The 18,692-nt window shown below is 43.8% G+C and overlaps 1 protein-coding gene across 3 annotated transcripts in view; it reads right to left on the bottom strand.

The window, feature by feature from the left end:
* The window catches only part of TTC3 (tetratricopeptide repeat domain 3), an 86,527-nt gene that overhangs the window by 7,674 nt on the left and 60,161 nt on the right, over positions 1 to 18,692 (bottom strand). For all 3 annotated transcript variants that reach the window (XM_075854601.1, XM_075854602.1, XM_075854603.1), the window contains 14 exons: positions 18,393 to 18,659; positions 17,170 to 17,216; positions 16,736 to 16,795; positions 14,981 to 15,054; positions 14,107 to 14,262; positions 12,025 to 12,709; positions 11,355 to 11,420; positions 9,577 to 9,726; positions 8,276 to 8,415; positions 5,196 to 5,264; positions 4,785 to 4,884; positions 4,410 to 4,513; positions 3,951 to 4,029; positions 3,729 to 3,821 (listed from right to left, as the gene is read on the bottom strand). In XM_075854601.1, the coding sequence (XP_075710716.1) occupies positions 3,729 to 3,821; positions 3,951 to 4,029; positions 4,410 to 4,513; positions 4,785 to 4,884; positions 5,196 to 5,264; positions 8,276 to 8,415; positions 9,577 to 9,726; positions 11,355 to 11,420; positions 12,025 to 12,709; positions 14,107 to 14,262; positions 14,981 to 15,054; positions 16,736 to 16,795; positions 17,170 to 17,216; positions 18,393 to 18,659 (2,090 nt within the window). The remainder of the gene's footprint in view (positions 1 to 3,728; positions 3,822 to 3,950; positions 4,030 to 4,409; positions 4,514 to 4,784; positions 4,885 to 5,195; positions 5,265 to 8,275; positions 8,416 to 9,576; positions 9,727 to 11,354; positions 11,421 to 12,024; positions 12,710 to 14,106; positions 14,263 to 14,980; positions 15,055 to 16,735; positions 16,796 to 17,169; positions 17,217 to 18,392; positions 18,660 to 18,692) is intronic.

Below are 18,692 nucleotides of genomic sequence, written 5' to 3'. Positions count from 1 at the left end.
CAGGCTTCCAGTATCCGTAGTTTCAGTTGCTGCACATCTCGTATCTTCACAGCATAGACAATTGCCTTCAGATGACCCCAAAGATAAAAGTCTAAGGGGGTCAGATCGGGAGGCATTTCTTCTGTGGTGTTGCTATCAGTGTGTGAAGAGTGGGAGAAGAGGGTTGCATTGACAATCCAACACAATGGGCAATGAAATTCTCGATAAGTTTGATGTCTCACATGACCCTCTTCCCATTGAAAAAACTAAAGTTGGATACAAAACGACCGACTTCAAAATGGCCGCCATGGTCATCACCCAGCTTGAATAGTTTCCCCCCTCCCATATACTAATGTGCCACAAACAGGAAGTTAATATCACCAACCATTCCCATTTTATTTAGGTGTATCCATATAAATGGCCCACCCTGTATATAGATATATATATATATATATATACACACACACACACACACACACACACACACACACACTGACTCTAGATATGCTTTTGGTATTGCACATGATCTGGAGCAGCAGAGATTTTGCTGGATCCACCGGTAAGCCCATAATGTTGAGAGAGTGAAGGAACAGTTTGAGGCTCTGACACTGCCAAAGCAGGCAGGTATATGCAAAGTGTAAGCTCACACTAAAGAAACTACCCCCCAAAGCGAGGGGAAATAGACTTGCAGACGAGGCTGCGGCTCTCAAGTTCTTCAAAGACGAGGACGAATTCTTGACCAGCAAAGCATCTGGTCCCATAGACATGATAATATTAAGTAAACTGCAAAGTCAAGTCACAAAAGAAGAAAAAGGACATTGGCAGACAAAAGGTGCCAGTGACGGGGAGGATGGCATATGGAAGGTGGGTAACAGGATGTGCCTACCCAGAGTCCTCTTCCCCAGGATAACCCAACTAGTGCAAAGACCAACGCATGTGTCAAGAGAAGGAATGAGTGCAATGGTGACCAAATGGTGGGTACCCCCGGGGTGCAGCAAGTGCTGCTGCCGGATTTGTCCAGAGGTGCATATGTGTCTGCCATAACATAGGCAAAACTGTGCGAGTTGCAAAAAGGTATATGGTAAAGGCGGACCACCCATATCAGCGACTGCAGATTGACTCAGTTACCAAAGGTGGGACAGTATGACATGTAGCGGTCTGTGTAGATCTGTTCTCCGGGTGACCTGAGGCGTGGCCAGTAACGTGGGCCGCAGCAAAAGATGGCTCTCAGAAGTGGTATGTAGATATGGGGTCCCTGAGACAATAGAAAGTGATAGAGGAACTCCCTTTACTGGAGAGGAACTCCAAGACATCCTGCAGGTCCTGGGTATACAGCAGCTTTTCACACCCCGTATCCCCAGAGCAGTGGGAAGGTAGAAAGGTTGAATGGGACTTTGAAGTTAAAAATCCAGAAGGTCACGGCTGAAACCTATAAACCCTGGACTGAGCGCCTGCCCATTGCCCCCTGACCTCACCCGTTATGTGGGAGCTCTGAAGAAACAGCTCACGCGGATGTATAAATATGTTTAAGATTCCATTCCAGATCCTAAGTGAAAGGAGACACCGTAAAGCACCACAGCTGCAATGTGACGTCCACACCGAGTCCAGCTCACAACTTCCACATCCGTTAGATTGGAAGAAGAGACAACATGGATACACGCGGGTCACTGCTGACAGGTCCTTAATCACGATGCTGAACTGTGGGTCGCTTCAAGCTCCGGCTGACCATCTCTACTCTACCTATGGTCTAAACGATGAGCTGGAAGAAGAGGTTAAGAACAAGTTTATCAAACACCAAGTGATATCAGTATTGACTAAATTGCTGGACTGTTGGATATGTCTCCATTACCCTCTTTCTTCAAAAACGATGCCAGATCTGAGGATAGATGAGGTTATTGCCTTGGTCTTGCCGTCCCATCTCTTTTCTCTAGCGCATAACCTTAACTCTTCTTGAGTTGTGTCTTGTAATAGCAGCGTTGGGGCATTGGTTCCCTGACTGTTTAACCGTGTAAGATATTCAAAGAGGGAAGCGCTGTGGAAAATAGATCTCAGGCCGGGAATACCGCCGTCCATGATTAGATGTTACCCCAATGACACCGTGTGATGTGCAAACATAAGTCAGGTCAATAAAAATGACATTTAGTTTGATTCTTTGAGGGGAAAAGACACGAAATCTGTAACTTGTGTGGGGATAAGAGCAACTGGCACCCGAGTGCTCCGAGACAGCTAGATAATGGATGACGCAGGGCCTAGAAAGATCAACGAGGTCATCTAACTGATCAAAGGGGTGGCATCGATGAAGGCCACCGGACGGGACATGATCTTGTTCTCCTGGACTGCAGGTGTTTAATCACTCCAGGGATGTGCTTCCACCCAGCATGTACGTCATGTATGTGGGTATAAAGTATAGAAGTGGTTGCCCCCCAGGAGACCAGGAGTATATACCTTAGCCAGGATACAATCAGCTACTTAGATAGAGATATATTATGGTTAAACTTGTTACATGTTTGATTGCAAAAGTATCAGCAGTTAAGAAAACAGCGCAGGATATAAAAGGGCATGTGGTTCAGACCCCCCACCACCCTAAGAACCGAGGAGGGAGGAAACATTCAGAGTCCCCTGTTTACGGGACACTGAATGCTTCCACACCTGATAGTTATCTGTCAAGTCGTAGCACAACAAAAAGATGGATGGAATTGCCCAAATTGTGAAACCTGTAATTCCCTAAATCTTCAGGTGTGTACAGTATGTAACGCTGTACAATGACCTATTACTAGACACGTATACTGGGTGCCCATCCAATGGTGAGTGGCACACGAGATGCCCTGATTCAGGGGAGCTGATCAGAACGTAGCCATTTAATGAGTAATCGAATACATGGATAAGCAAATTTATGTTCAAAAGAAGGGAATTGCCAAAGATATTTTAATATCTTTATATGGGTGAACCTAAATTGCTCAACATGGACGGACAGGTGAACCGGTAAAACAGCCGACAGAGGGGGGGATAGGTATTCTATTCTAAGACTTCTGGTTTATGACTTTGCATTCAGCTGTTACAAAGGCAACGTGACCAAACTTTATGACCTTGTACTTCTTATGGCTAATGATACATACGAAGATGAGCTTGGGATTCTGTAGGTTACCATATGTAGAATGTAAAAGTTTGCAATTCTGATGGTAACAACTACTCATTTCCTTACAAATAAAGAGGCATTTGCCCCACCCAGGGGCAGAGACGGTTTTTGAACACCGACACTGCATGACATGGTCTCTCTCTCCGGCCGTCCTCTCTGAAATCCACCAGTGAGAGCATTAATTAATTTGGAACGCATAGACAAATGCAGAGAACGTCCAAAGTTAATAGAAAAAGTAGATTCTGCAGCGACATTAAAAAAAGTCATTCCATCAACATCCCGAGAGTCTGTGCCAGCCACTTCTTGTTGTCATTCATGTGCAATATTGTGTTATCCAGCAGCAGTGCCACGTGACCATGACTCCATGAAATGGCATGGGAATCTGGTGACCGGCATGAATTGTGAAAAGTATACTAGAATAGGGTTTAGTGGGTCTTTCCCCAATTTCTGACACGTCACTATGAAAAGCCAGAATTAGTTTATGTTTTTTGGTTTGTTTTTTTTTTAAACGATAGTTACCCCATATTTACACAAAGGAAGGAAATAGAAACATGGGGTTCGGGAACACGCACACGTTTATCAGTAGTCTTCTATAATCTGTGCTTACACTTACATGGGTTGCTGGCAGGTTCAGGATACTCGTCACATCGGTAGGACTCAGCTTAGCACGGATTTTCAGAGTGTTAATCTTTACATCAAACTGGGACTAGGATGATATAGAAACAAGTTATTAGCAGCTTTAGATTTCTACCCAGGGATTGCACATTTTGGGAAGAGGTTTTATGAATCTGACAATGATACAAAACTATTTTATAACCATTACAAATGAACCAACCTGCATTGTGTCCAAATCAATTCTCAGCCTTGACAGATAAGACTCCATACTGCTAATCTGCTGTAAAGTTTCTGGATTACTGTAAATAGAAAATATCACTTTATATCCATCACACTGGTAGAAGATTGTGGTCACCAACATTGGCAAGAATTACATAGATTATTATTACAGCGCGGAAAATCCATTTGTTTATTTACATACCGGAGCCACTGGCGATGAGACAAAACTAAGCGATATTAGAGAAAATTGCAGACTTCTTTAAGGCGCATTCACACATTGCGCTTTATTGCAGCAAAAATCTAGCCACGCTGCAGCAAAAAGAAACATGCAGGAAGTGCGGCGTGTGTGAATACAGCTTTAAATTGGTGCCCCGGTCTATAATCCCTGACAAAAATCGGACATCCCTTTCAACCCAAGGGAAAATAAAAAAACAAAACAGAACTAAAGCCGGACACGTACCCGTTGGCCACTGGTCTTAACATTTTGATGCTCTGTTCTGCATTAGAGGCTTTTGTTTGGTGTTTTAATATTTCGGCCTGTTTTTGATTTTCCAATAGAATAACCTACAGAAACAAGAATATAATATTACACAAAGCTCCATATAAATAAGAAACGCATGTTAAAAAAAAAAAAAAAAAAAAAAAGGTTTTTTTTTTAAAATGGAGATGGAATTTGCAATGACAATTGTGTAAATAAATATATCATTTTTTTTATTTTTTATAAAGAGCAGTAAAACAGAGGCCAAAATAATTGATCTTTTATCCTGAGGTTCATAGGAGTGAGATCTGTCCCCCAATCTCGGCCACACACAACCCGGTGTACAACGATCCTTACCTCTGCCACAGCCGCTCTATGCGCAGCTTCTTCCCTTTCCGCCTCACGCTTAGTAATATGTTTTTCCAACTTTGCTTTTTCATTCTCAAATTTACTGCACCTGCGCGAAACAAAAACATAAATTGGATTAGCCAAGGTGATTGCAAAAATCAGCCAGGTCTTTTCTGGAGATCTACCCATTTCCTGGGCCTGGAATCTAAAATAAACGTTAGAACCCTCAAACTGTGAACGTCCAAGAGAGAAGTCATTTAATACAGATTATTTTTAAACAGAAACCATCTCATACTCACAACGTCAATGCTATTATGATGCAGTAACCAAAACATGAACTTTACGTGATATCATGGCTAATTCTTGGGGTTTCCACTAGGGGCAGCATTGTGTAAATGATGAGTAACACGATATACTTACTGTATCTTTGCAAAATCTTCTATGTAGACCTTATACTTTTTTTTCTTCTCTTCTATACTTTTTAAATATCTGTAGTAATTTAGTAAAGATAAAAGAAAATGTTAACACCAGGATAAAATTAGAAACCAACCAAACTAATAAGTGATGTTTAGCCTGGGCAGGTGTCTCACACATAAGAAATCTCCATCCCCTTTCACTCCCATGCAAAAAGAAACAGTCACATTTGATATGTAAACCTCAGGGGTTCCGGCAAGCTTTCCGGTATATTTGGCCCCAAGAAAATGGGGTCCATCAGTGTCATGGGATCCTTCGTACAACGATAGTGTGAACGGGACAAAATCTGCACCAACTCAGTACAGATCTTGCAGTGTAAGGCCTCATGCACACGACCGTATTTTTTCACACCCGTAAATACTGGCGTAAATACGGGTCCGGTGTCACACGTATTCCACCCGTTTTGCACCAGTATTTACGAACCCGTGCTCGTAAATATGGGTCCGGTGTCACACGTATTCCACCCGTATTTACGAGCACGTTTTTGGCAGCAAAATAGCACTGCACTAATCGGCAGCCCCTTCTCTCTATCAGTGCAGGATAGAGAGAAGGGACAGCCTTTTCTGTAATAAAAGTTAAAGAAATTCATACTTACCCGGCCGTTGTCTTGGTGACGCGTCCCTCTCTTCACATCCAGCCCGACATCCCTGGATGACGCGGCAGTCCATGTGACCGCTGCAGCCTGTGATTGACCTGTGATTGGCTGCAGCAGTCACATGGCCTGAAACGTCATCCAGGACGTCGGCCCGGATGTCGAGAGGGACGCGTCACCAAGGCAACGGGCGGGAGACCGGACTGGAGAAGCAGGAAGTTGTCGGTAAGTATGAACGTCTTTTATTTTTATTTTTTACAGGATAGGGGATACATGTCTTTTGTTTATGGCAGAGCGGGGAGATACCTCCCCGCTCTGCCATAGTTTTCATTGTAGTCCCGGCGGTAGTTACGCCACTGGGCTGTGGCCTGCAGACCGGGTAGCCTCACCTCGCAACGCTCCCGTAATCACGGGTGAACACACGCAGCCACCCATGATTACGGGAGCCCCATAGACTTCTATGGGATGCCCGTGCCGTTATTACGGCATGAAATAGGGCATGTTCTATCTTTTTTAACGGCACGGGTACCTTCCCGTGAGCAAACGGGAAGGTACCCGTGGCTAACAGAAGCCTATGAGCCCGTTATTGCGGGTCGTAATAACGACCCGCAATAACGGGTGTTTTTACGGTCGTGTGCATGAGTCCTAAGTAAAATAAAGACGAAAAAAATAAAAAAAATAACCTATGACTTATCAGTTTTTGAACGGATCCCAAGAAACCCTGACTGATCCCATTGACCTATCATGAAATCCATTAGGTTTCAGTATTTTTGACGGCAAGAATAGTGCTACAGGATACAATACTCATGTCGTCAAATACTGGAACCCATGACAGAAAGGGGAAGCATAAATCTTGCTGGACCGGTTAAGCCTCCTCCCGCTGCTTCAAGTTCAACCATTTATGAATCAGCCCTTTTCTAACGCTCTGCCACAGAAACTGAAGTACCAACACCCTCTAAAAGAGGTTTCTCATTAATACAATGGGTTGGGGGGGGGGGGGGGGGGGGGTGACAGCACCATAGGTGTAGGCCCCTGCCACTAGGAGGATGAAGTAATATGGGCACCGCCCAGGCAGGCTGTATCCCCTCCCATGGACCTTGGTTATTCAGTTTTAGCCTAGCGTTCGTAGGAAGCAGACAAAATATTAAAGTCTGATGCACTTTTAGTTTTCTTTCCATTTTAGCTGCTGGGTGGTTGTTGGCCTGACCGATGGCCTAGTCAACCACTGCGGGTGCTGGGAAACCAGGCAATCCTCCTCCGCGCTTTCCTCACCGCAGGTCACAACCTGTTCTCTGCTTCCACATACCCCGCTATATGTGAGCGGTTACTAAAGAGGTGATCTTGAATGCAACTGAAGACTTCAGTGGGCGAGTATGAACATTTTCCTGCCCAATTTTGGACACTATCCAACGCTCAACTGGTCTTAAATCTTGGGCGTCGACAGAAACCCCCTTCCTAAGCCTGAATGTGTCTCCCTCTCCACTTCGCGTGGGGTGGGATGACTGCTTCCTATCAGGCGACATGGCTAGCACAAGTGGACGACGCATGGGTCAGAGAAGTGGTGGCGACAATGTACGAGATGGAATTCCAGACTCTTCCCCAGGTAGTTTCTTTTTATCTAAACTACATCGGTTGCCAGATATTCTAGAAAAAAAACGAAAAAACTATTTTCTCTCAGGAAGTCATTGTTCCCGTTCCACAATTCTATATGAATCACTTCAATACCTATAAAGGACAGGACAGTCGGACCCGTCTTGGACCTAAAAAAGTTCAATTACTTTGTGTGCGTTGGACGGTCCAGGATGGAGTTCTTGAGGTCAGAGGTCGCCTCGCTAGCACAGGGCGAGGACCTTTCCTCTATGGATATCCGTGCCGCCTAACTCCATATACCTTTTCCGAGGGCTACTGAACCCTGGGACCATAACCCAGTGTTAGGTGCTAAGCACGTTTCCTTCAAGCCATTGCGAAACCTCGCTCTCCCATTGTTCTCCTAAGTCTCCCTTCCTTCCCATCTTCTCTCACAGAAGTCGTCTCTGCATTTCATATAGAGTTGGTTAGATGCTCGGATTCTTTTTTTTTTTGTGATTCCTGATGTGCAGGTTATAGAAACCTATTGGTCCATGCTGAGCTTACCCTCTTGTTTTCTGGGTCTGGGACTTTGGTTCTGGTTGTTTTGGGTTTCTCTCCCGGGACCATGGATACGTTGTGTTATTCTTCTTTGCTGCTTCTGTACCAACCAAAGAGTCTGTTTCTGTGAAGGGTCCGGCCTGCCTGGGCAAAGCCTACGGCTTATTTCTACCTAGTGTTAGCCTCCTAGTAGCAAGGGCCTATACCCATGGTGCGGTGTCCAAAAATGAATACATGGGGTAAGGATGGATTTTAGAAGTAGTACAAAAACCAAGTTACTATGAAGCCGATCTAGTGAATGACTCACCTATCATTCGTTTCTGTGACCGTTTTAATGTTATTCCTGAGAGCTTTCAACTTGTCCTGATTTTCTTTCCTCCCCTGCAGCCATTTTTTGGTCTCATTTTCATACTCTTGCTGAAACCAAACTAGTTCTGTCTTTGCAATCTGCAAATGAAAAAAATTATATACATCTGTAGTAAATAAAATATAGAGGCAAGGAAAATAAAAGAAAACCATGACTCATCTGTTATGTACTGAATTATGTGGTCAGTGACAGGTTGGACGGCTTCTAATTATAAAAGGGTTGTCCATGACAGACAACCCCTTTAAATCAATGTGTACACACCCATCAGAAGAAGTGAATGCGGCTGCTAATACAATCATCACAGGAATCCAGAAGAAACTCCTCTCCAAGGTATAGTCCGCTCTTTTCCACTGAATGGGGCTGTTGACGTATCACCCTCTCAAAAGAGGATTTCCGCATAGCTTTTTAACAAGTGCTGCTAAACTATCACGTCGTTATTGATACAACACAGATAAAAGGAGTTTGTTATTAGTTTGGGAAGTGAATTCAAAAGTGACAACCAATATGGCTGCGCTTCCTGTTACATTGTATAAAAAAAAAAAGCTACTGCCGCCAACTAGAAAAATGACAATCTCGCAGCGACCTTTAGGTGGAAATCCTATTTAGTATGTAATGTGGCTTCCTCTGCACCACATTGTATTTTCAGGGCTGGGTCACCAAAATGTCTATTCTTAGAGTAAAAAGTGGTACAGCAGGCTGCCCCAAAATTGCCATGAAGCAGGGGCAGCAACAAATGCTGCACAGAAAAAGAGTGTCTGTATTTTTTTTGCGTATATTAACCAACTTATGAACACGTTTCGAGGGGTTCTCGAAAAGTATAAGAAACTAGCTGCAGGAAACGCGATAAAACAAACCAAAACATAACTCGCCTTTTTAACCCCCCTCCGATGCTCCGCTGGTTCCTGCCAGTCATGGTTTACTTGTCCTGCAGTGATGTGCTGGTTGTTCCCATGACCGCTGCAGCCAATCACTGGCCGCGTGTGCTGTACATGCTATCACTGCTGAGGCCAGGGATTCGTTGCAGTGGTCATTTGAATGAACGGTACGTCATTGCTGCAGGAAATGTAAACAAGGACCGACGAGGAACACCGGAGCTGAATTGGCGAGGGATTTAAGGAGCGTAATGTTTGGTTTGTTATTTATTCACATTTCCTGCAACTAGTTGCTTTTCTTATACTTTCGGACAACTTCTTTAAAGAATGAGTCACAAGTTACTACAATGAAATCAAGTGTCTCAATACCTGACTCCTTTCCACGGTGCTTCTGATCTGCTCCTCCAGAGCTGCTATTTCTTCCTGGTAGCGACTTTGCAAGTTTTCGTATTTGTCTGTTGCCTCCTGCAACTGATCTCTCAGGACCACATGTTCTTTTTCCATACGCAGAAAATCCCCCTGAAATAAAAGGTGCATTTTTAATTTTATATAGAAATTGTTATCTTAATAGGTCCAACATTCTGTGCTAATCTATATCATAATATATATTGTGATCAGAGCTCCTTTTTACTGATACAAAGCTCCAAATCCACTGCTTTCCTTCACACAGCCAGTGTTAAATGATAAAATTCTGTCTACCTGAATCCACCACTAGGGGGAGCTTACTAAATACGGATTTATACAGCTTCCATTAAAAGGGGTTTTGCACTTTGACAACTAAATGACCTATCCTCCGGATAGGTCATCAGTTTATGATCGGTGCGTGTCCGCCACCTGGACCCCGCACCGATCCGCCACTCCGGCTGCCACCGTGCACCGGATGTTATACAGGGTATGCTGTAGTTGAAGTCGGAAGCAGATGGCTCCGACCACTGCATATGGGCCAGTCAGTAGAACTGCAGCTCTGCTCCTACGGACTTGAACAGGAGTCGAGCTGCGGTACTGCTGCTGGGCCGCTATTCTTTGATCAGAGCCAACTGCTTCCAGCGATATCGTCAAGTACAAAGAGGCAGCCGGAGTGGCGGATCAGTGCGAGGTCCGGGTGTCAGACACGCACTGATCATAGCAGAAACAATCCGGTGGATAGGTCATCAGTTGTCAGAACGTGGAAAATCCCTTTAAACTCAATAATAAAGCCATCTTCAGTGAGCTCCCCCTGGTGGTGGCTGGAGGCAGCCAGAATTTTATCATTTAACACTATGGCTACGTGGAGAGAGGAAGGGAGCGCTGTATCAGAAAAAGAAGCCTCAACCAGACTAGATCTATCTAGAACTAAACATTTAGGTTGAGTAATCTTTCAAAAGTACACAGGAACTTTATAGTTTCTCTAGGGTTTCTAACCAAGGCTCGGGGACTGGACCCACATCACAGACCTCTGATGTTATTCAGACGCTTGGTTCTTCTCTGTCCAGATATAGTGTCTAGTTTGCTGGTTCATAGTCCAGTAAGTAAGGCTAGTACGTTTTACAGTATCTGTAATGTGGCCGTTCTGTCATCCCGGCCAGTTAATCATTAACAGCCCAGTCTCTTTACAAACATGACAGCTGTACAGATCGCTTTTACCATTAAAAAATCAACTTGTTTTACAACAGTCTGTCTGGCTCCAATTTGTAGACTACAGATAAGTGCGAAGAGAACTCTACGGCTTGCGTAATGGAACTCGGGGCCACACGAAGGACTTACATTTAGTTATTAAATTTAGTTGTGGAGTTATGTAAATAGTTCCCGAATATTTGAATGATCTCAAAACCAGAAGTACACTATACAGACGTTGTCTGCTCCATCAGCAGGCCTTGTCACAGTAGAACGGTGTAGCCAATGAATCAGCTACGTGTAATGAGCTAACTGTGTAACACTAAACATGGCGTCCTGTGATCCCCCCCCCCCCCCCACAGATCATGTGACCCCTCGCATTCAGTTAAGACTCCGTTCACATATGTCGTTTTGTTTAGCGCATAGGGGGGGCATCAGCTGTTTGGCAAAAACTACTGCAACGGCTCTCAGGAGCATATATATATATTAGCTGCAGCACAATGATCAGTCTGTCCTGTCTGCCAACCAGCGGTCATGTTATAAATGGAAGTTACCTGCTGTGTCTCGAAGGGTTGGAAGGGCTCAGTATTAACTTCATGATGAGAATATTCTATGTTCACCTGGAAAATTCAAGAACATTTTGTAAGTTAAACAAGGATATCATTTTATGGGGTTGTCGGAGATTAGAAAGGAAAAAATAAATAAAAAATAAAAAAGGTCCCTTTTAATGTTATAATGCCATCAAATCCACAAACAGCATGTGTTTCTCAAGACCACACATTCAATATAGTGTACATACAGTGCAAGAAAACATGATTACTTAAAGGGGTCATTCACAAACGGACAACTGATGACCTATTCACAGCACAGGTCATAAGTATACGATCGGTGCCCGCGCCGATCAACTGCCGAAAGTCATGAAGGGTATGTAGTAGTCCGAGCCAGAAGCGGATGGCTCTGACTACTGCATAGCGGTCGTGCTGTAAAACTGCAGCTCGGCCGCTATTCCGTGACCGGAACCGTCTGCTTCCGGCATGGACATCCAGCGCCTGGAAGCAGACGGATTAGCTGATCGGTGCGGGGTCCAGGTGTCGACCCCCACCGATCATATAATGATCACCTAATCCTGTAGATAGGTCATCAATTGTCAGTGCCTGGACATCCCCTTTATGAAACGTGCAAATATGCGAATTGGTAAATAGGCGATTGATACAATAGTCTTACCTGCACCGATACTATAGCAGTTGAAATATTTTTAGGCCGCATTTCATTCTTTGATGAGAATATAGAATTGCTCTGGACTGTTCCTTCCGCGCATGATTTGTCTTGCCTTAAAGGAGCATTTGGTTCAGGATGTAAATCATCACTATCATCTATACTAGATGAACCAGATACATTGCTTGTTGAGCTGCGTACATCATCCAAATCATCATCGAGGACAGGATGTTCAAAAGAGTCAATCGGGTCAAACGCTGAACCAGGTAAAGTCTTAAAATCAAGGATGCTAAACGGTGCCGCAAATTTCCGAAAATTTAGGTCCAAGTCACTATGAAAGGGGGGAAGCTCGTTGCAGTCAGTGGCACCGGAGTCATCAGACATATGAGCCTCGTGGCTGATAGCACCATATGGGTCTACATTAAATATAGGGCTGGTAACAGAAGGCTGGAACTCCACTGCGGCGGGATTCAGCGGATATATCGGCTCCGTAAATCGACTACGATAGTCGGCAGTTAGTGCAATCATGTCTTCCACAATGGTAAAGTTGTAGGACTGCAACAGAAAATTCCTAATACCGCCGGCCGCTTCCACCATTCTGTGGGTTTCTTCTGGGAAATCTTTATATTCTCCTATCAATCGCTCATCCTCAGCTTTCAAAGGACCATATTCATCTAAAATCTGAGAGAAGTACCTAGAAGTAAGAGAATGAATTTAGCAATTCTCTATGATTGGTTAATTGCACGTGAACAGAGAACACCTTTTCAAAAAGGGAATCTGTCCGGCCTCCTCTGCTTACAAGTGAACCTATAAGGGTATGTTCACACGACAGCGTCCGTAACGGCTGAAATTACGGGGATGTTTTCAGGAGGAAACATCCCCGTAATTTCAGCCGTACCGGCATGTGCAGGCGCTTGAACGCCGCATCAGTTACGGACGTAAATGGCGCTGCTAATCATTGGAGTCAATGAATAACGGCTCCAATTACGCCCCAAGAGGTGACAGGTCACTTCTTTGACGCGGGCGTCTATTTACGCGCCGTCATTTGACAGCGGCGTGTAAATATACGTGTGAACAGACAAACGTCTGCCCATTGCTTCCAATGGGCAGATGTTTGTCAACGCTATCGAGGCGCTTTTTTCGGACGTAATTCGGGGCAAAAACGCCCGAATTACGTCCGTAATTAGTGTGTGTGCACATACCCTTTGGCATCATACGCTCAACCGTGTTTGGTCCGTGATATACGGACCGTATGTCGGCGACATTTCCCAGACCATACAGTTCAGAGCATTATAGTTATTTATGATTCAAGGAGTCCCTGCCTCTCCGCGGAAATACTGTAATCATGTCTTCAGCATGGGACAGTATTTCCGCAGGGACTCCGGCTCCCTGAACGGTGTTCGGGTCCAGGAAATGTGTCCGACATACAGTCCGTATATCACAGACCAAACACGGTCGTGTGCATGAAGCCTTAGTCCCGATTCCCTCGCTCACACACAGTGATTGACAGCTAATCCTGTAGTAGTTTGTATATAAGGAGAGCTGTCAATCACTGTGCGGGCGGGGGAAGCCCGACTCCCAGTCTCTCTCTATGTCCGGTCAGCATTTAAACAACTTTGTAAATTAAAAAACTGAATTAAATCCTAAAAAGTTATATATCCCCTAGATAAAGCCCTTAAAGACCAAGCTAAAAAGGCAATTCAGGAGAATAATAATGTTTGACACTTTTAATACTCATTTCGGGGTGCGTACATATACATTTGCATATTTACCTTGTAGGGAAAAATGTTAAACATTTTGGGAAAGTGCTGAAATATTTGCAAACGTACCAGGTTTGTCTTCGGCTTTTGGAATTTAAGCTATAGGTTGTGTTGGTTAAAACAATATTAGATACGGGTATAATAGTGGTCAGGATATGTTTGGGTTTTCGGGGACAAGATTGAAATATTTTTCACTTTTACCAGTTGTCATTCCAGTACTAGAACTTTTAATTGACCATGGTATTTAACAGGTTAAACTGCTAAGATAAGAGCTTCCCCTGATCGCCGCCGTTAGGACGCCCAGCTGTATATGGCCGTGGAATATACTTACTCATATAGGGTTTCCCTGATGGGCTCCATGGAATCAGCCACCAGCTCCGGGTAACTGTGTGTAAATAAACCCAGGCCATAGAGGGCTTCAAACTCATCGACGTCACTACGCAAGGACTCTGGAACCAAAAAGGGTTCATTGGGGTCCAAAAGACTTCTGAAAGCAAGACGGAGAAACAAATGCAGCTGTGAGAATTAGTAAAGGGTGACCAGAGGAAGACAGAAAACCTAGCCAATCTAAGAAACAAACCAAGAAAACAAAAAAATTATCAGTCATTTAATGATGACAAAACCATTTCCAATAGATAGAAATCTGCTTATATGGTTGGAAAAATTTAGACCTGCGGAAACATTTTTTTCTTTTTGTCCAATGTTGTGACTTATGCTATTGTAACTTTTATTTGGCAGGAAAATTCCCATGGTCAGAACCCCCTCCCAGTAATCACAGCAAGTTTCCCACATCACTTCTCCTCCCAGCAGCCACAGCAAGGTTTACGCTCATATAACCCTCCTAATAGGCATATCAAGGCCTCCAGCAATTCCTCCCCCTCCATGCACTCACCTCCCGCGAGGCACCCTCTGCAGGAAAGTAGCTGCATACAAGCAGTCTGTCGGCATTATAGGAGAGCCGCTGTGCGATGTGTCAGGCAGTAGCTGTCTGAGGGCCTATGTAGGAAGAGATGGAGCTGGTTGTGGTCAGTGACAGACTCCAGCTCCATGTATATGGTAACAGGTAAAAGTACCTAGCTTTTAAATGCAGAAAGCAAAACCTGGTTTCTATCGCTGATTTTCCATAGCATCCTATCCAGGACTGATCTAGTGCTGCAGAAAATCAAGACTCAGATACATTAATGCATTGAGGTGAAAAGACTTACAAGGTATTTTCCTCTGTAAAAATATCCTCATCCTGTGATCTAGTACTGACTGCTCCTGACAGCTTGTAAGTTGGCTGAAAAGAAGACAAAAACTAAATTTAATAAAAGTTAAATGTATTTAGTATGGAACATCAGTGTGATCTTTTTAAAACGAGAAGTTGTTAACACATAGAAGCGGAGACCACAAGTGTGATAATAATTCGGTTAGGCTCGATCTGCAGCTGGGCCACAGTTTAGGCTTCGTTCCCATCTGCGTCAGGGTTCTGTTCTGGCATTCTGTCGGAGATTTCCATCAGAACGGAACCTTGAACATTGATTTCAATAGTGACGGATCCAGTGCAAATGGTTTCCGCTTGTCACCGTTGTGTAAGGGTTCCGTCATTTTGATTGAATGAACAGCGCAGTAGACTACGATATTGATTCCGTAAAAACGATAGAACCCTTACACAATGGTGACAAACGGAAGCCATTTGCACCGGATCCGTCACCATTGAAATCAGTCACCGCTGCAATAGTTTCCGTTTGTGTCAGTCAGGGTTCTGTTCTGACGGGGAGCTCCGGTGGAACGTCAGAACAAGACCCTGACGTAGATGTGAACGAAGCTTTAGATAGCTGTCGGCCAAGTCATTGTTTGGCCAATAGCGATCGCGGCCGACTCCCCAATACAAACGTATGCATGAGTTTTCAAATGGGAGATAAACTATGCCAGACTCCTCTGGCAGCGGCTTATCTACGAACTAGAGTATCGGATAAGTTGAACTTCAACATGCTTGACGCTCCTCTCCCACGTCATCTGTAGTCGGGGGGGGGGGGGGGGGGCGGGTTTGACTGACATACATCGAATATGTTTGGCAAGCCTTACATTGAAGCACAAATTATTATTTTTTTTTTTACAGAATATATTGAAAAAAAACTATTTTTGGTGACGTACAATGGCACAGCGGGCTGCATACGATCAGAGAAAATACCAAATAAAGTGATCAAGCGTGTAAGCTGGCCAGACACACGAGTAGTAAAAACAGTATTTCTCACAATTATTTCTGGGTTTTTTTCAATGAAGAGATGGGAATAAATGATTGAAATCCAACATGCCCAACCTTTTTTTCCCACTTCAACATCTGATAAAGTGGGAGAGTCGGGAGGACTTCCACACACACTAATCGGCCGAATACCGCTAAGGCCTCACACACGAGCGTGTTCGGTGTGTTCTATACGGACCACGCGTCGGCCACACTTACGGGACCGAACACCGTTCAGGGAGCCGGGCTAACATCATGGTTATGTATAACACTGAGTCGCTGCCTCCCTGTGGGACTACGGTCCCTTACTGAAGACCGGTTTCAGTACGGGACAACATTCCCGCAGGAAGTCAGTGACACCTAGCGTCATATAGAACTATGATGCTAGGTGTCCGGCTCCCTGAACGGTGTTCGGTCTGGGAAATGCGGTCCGTATATCACACTCGTGTGCACGAGGCCTAAAATTGGTGGGTTCAGCCGAGTTGTCCAATGCGTACGGCAAGCTTTAGTCTAGGTGGGGGCTTATTGTTGCAAATTATGTGCCAGACATTTTACAGATTTCCTATACCAACTATGAAGAATTTGGAGTCTGTCTCTACAATAGTTTATAAATTTTTGGGCTGAGCGACTTTCTACGAGGCTAGCTTTACTAGCACAACCCAAAAAACAATGTAAAATATCATTAACCCCAATACTTACATAAGGCAACTACTGAGGAAAAAAAATAAAAAATTACCTTTACTGGTTGATTCCGTTTCTTTTTTTTGTGCTTAGTTTTAAGATTCATACATTTATTCTATTGGAAAGAGAAGGAGATGAAATTTGGTAAATTTCTAAATCAGATATGCCATGCAAAACCAAAAACGCAGAGAGGGCAGTAAAACATCATAATCCTATTATAGCACGAGCTCGACTTTCCCCACTGAGGCCGGGTTCAAATGCACAGATGCTTAATTTCAAAGGCCAGCCTGTAATATTAGATCTAAACCGTATTGGCGGTTGTGGGAGAAGAGTATGGCGAGCCAAAGCATCGATGGTACCAGATCTTCAGGGGTTTTAGAAAACGGACACGTGGCAATCTACTGATCTCAGCACAGGCTTCCCATTAAATTCAATTAATCTTCAGTGACAATGAAATTGGTCAATAACACGAACTAGTGATCAACTTACATTGTAATTTTCAAAGGATTGCTTTGGTGCTTGATCACGTGGTATATCTGTAAGAAAAACCATTAAACCCTTGTTATTTGGGAGTAGGTGTACTAATTAAATCAAAATATATTAGAAGTATTATGGTATACAATCTAATGTGGAAACAAACAACACTTTAAAGAGTTGTCCAATTAAAAGCATCCCCTATCCAAGTGGCACATTAGGGAAAACGAAGGTCAGAGGGGGAAGGGCCCTTGCTCTGTACTCCCCTCTATTACCCAAACCAGAGCTCCGCTATGAAGTGTGGCGGCTCTAACGCGGGAGGAATCGCCTCGTCCATGACTTAGACAGTCCACTCATTTCAATGGGCATTGTGTAATGCTTTATTAAATTAACCCCATAACACATTATCACGTAACTGTACGTGATAAAGGTTAAAGGGAAGTATGGAGCGCTCTCATGGGCTAAGCGCACTGCATACACAGCCGACACCTCACTGCAAAGATCACTTTGATTCCGCTCGTTTAATACCTTAAATGCCGTGGGCAATCACAATTGAGGCATTTAAAGTGTTAGAATGGGGGTGGGGGCCTCAAACGAGCCATGGCGTCCCCCTGCGGCACGATCGGCCGGTTACATCGGTTGTTATAGTAATCTGGGGGGCCTAACAAAGGCCCCCCAAGGTCTGCCATCTTCATACTCCCTTCAAGCTCTGCCTCAGGGCTTCAAAGGAGACGGTCAGAATCACGATATACTGTAGTACATTAGCATTGCGGAATATCATGCAAGCGATCCACAGCGCTTCAAGTCTCCTAAGGGGACTAATAAAAAAAAAAAAAGTAAAAAAAAAGTTCAATAAAGTGTTTGGTTTTTTTTGGAACAAAAAATAAAAAAGTATTAAAAGTTAAAAAAAAAAATAAAAAAAAAATTTCACATTTTTCCCCTAAAGCAATGTTAAAAAAAAAAATTAAAAAGTTAACATAACTGATATCGCTGCGTCCGTAAATGTCCAAACTATCACAATATAGTTCTCTCTCCTCTTATTGCCCACTCTCCCAATCTGGTCCTTTCTGAACACCCGTTCTTATTGCAGATTACTTACTGCGGGCAAAAAATAAAGTGCACTGGTGTTCTGTTTTTAGATGTTGTGCAGAAAACCAGCATCACATTAATAAGATCAGGACAATGTCCATTCTTCATGACCGGTTCATATATAGACAATAAGGCGGATTGTTGCTCACCCATCTCTTGAAAATATTTATCTAATTCTTTATCAAGGCCATACTCTGATGCGATAGGCTTGTTTTCTTCAAGAAGCCATAAGAAACACCGGAACCCTTCCATAGCCATACTAGTTAGGGAGTCAAACAGATTGTTTGAGGAACAGTCCATCATATAGTTTATGTTCTTCCCATAGGTGTCATTCCACAAATTTACTACATTCTCTGGCTTAATGTTTTTCAGACGTTCTCTATTACGCTCTCGAACTTCTACAGCAGCTTCCAAACCTTTAAAATAAAAAGTAACAGATTTACATGTTC

This window comes from Rhinoderma darwinii, chromosome 2 (assembly GCF_050947455.1).
Source record: "Rhinoderma darwinii isolate aRhiDar2 chromosome 2, aRhiDar2.hap1, whole genome shotgun sequence".
NCBI classification, from domain to species: Eukaryota; Metazoa; Chordata; class Amphibia; order Anura; family Rhinodermatidae; genus Rhinoderma; species Rhinoderma darwinii.
Note: the sequence above shows the minus strand (reverse complement) of the source record. Positions and strands in the feature narration are given on the sequence as shown.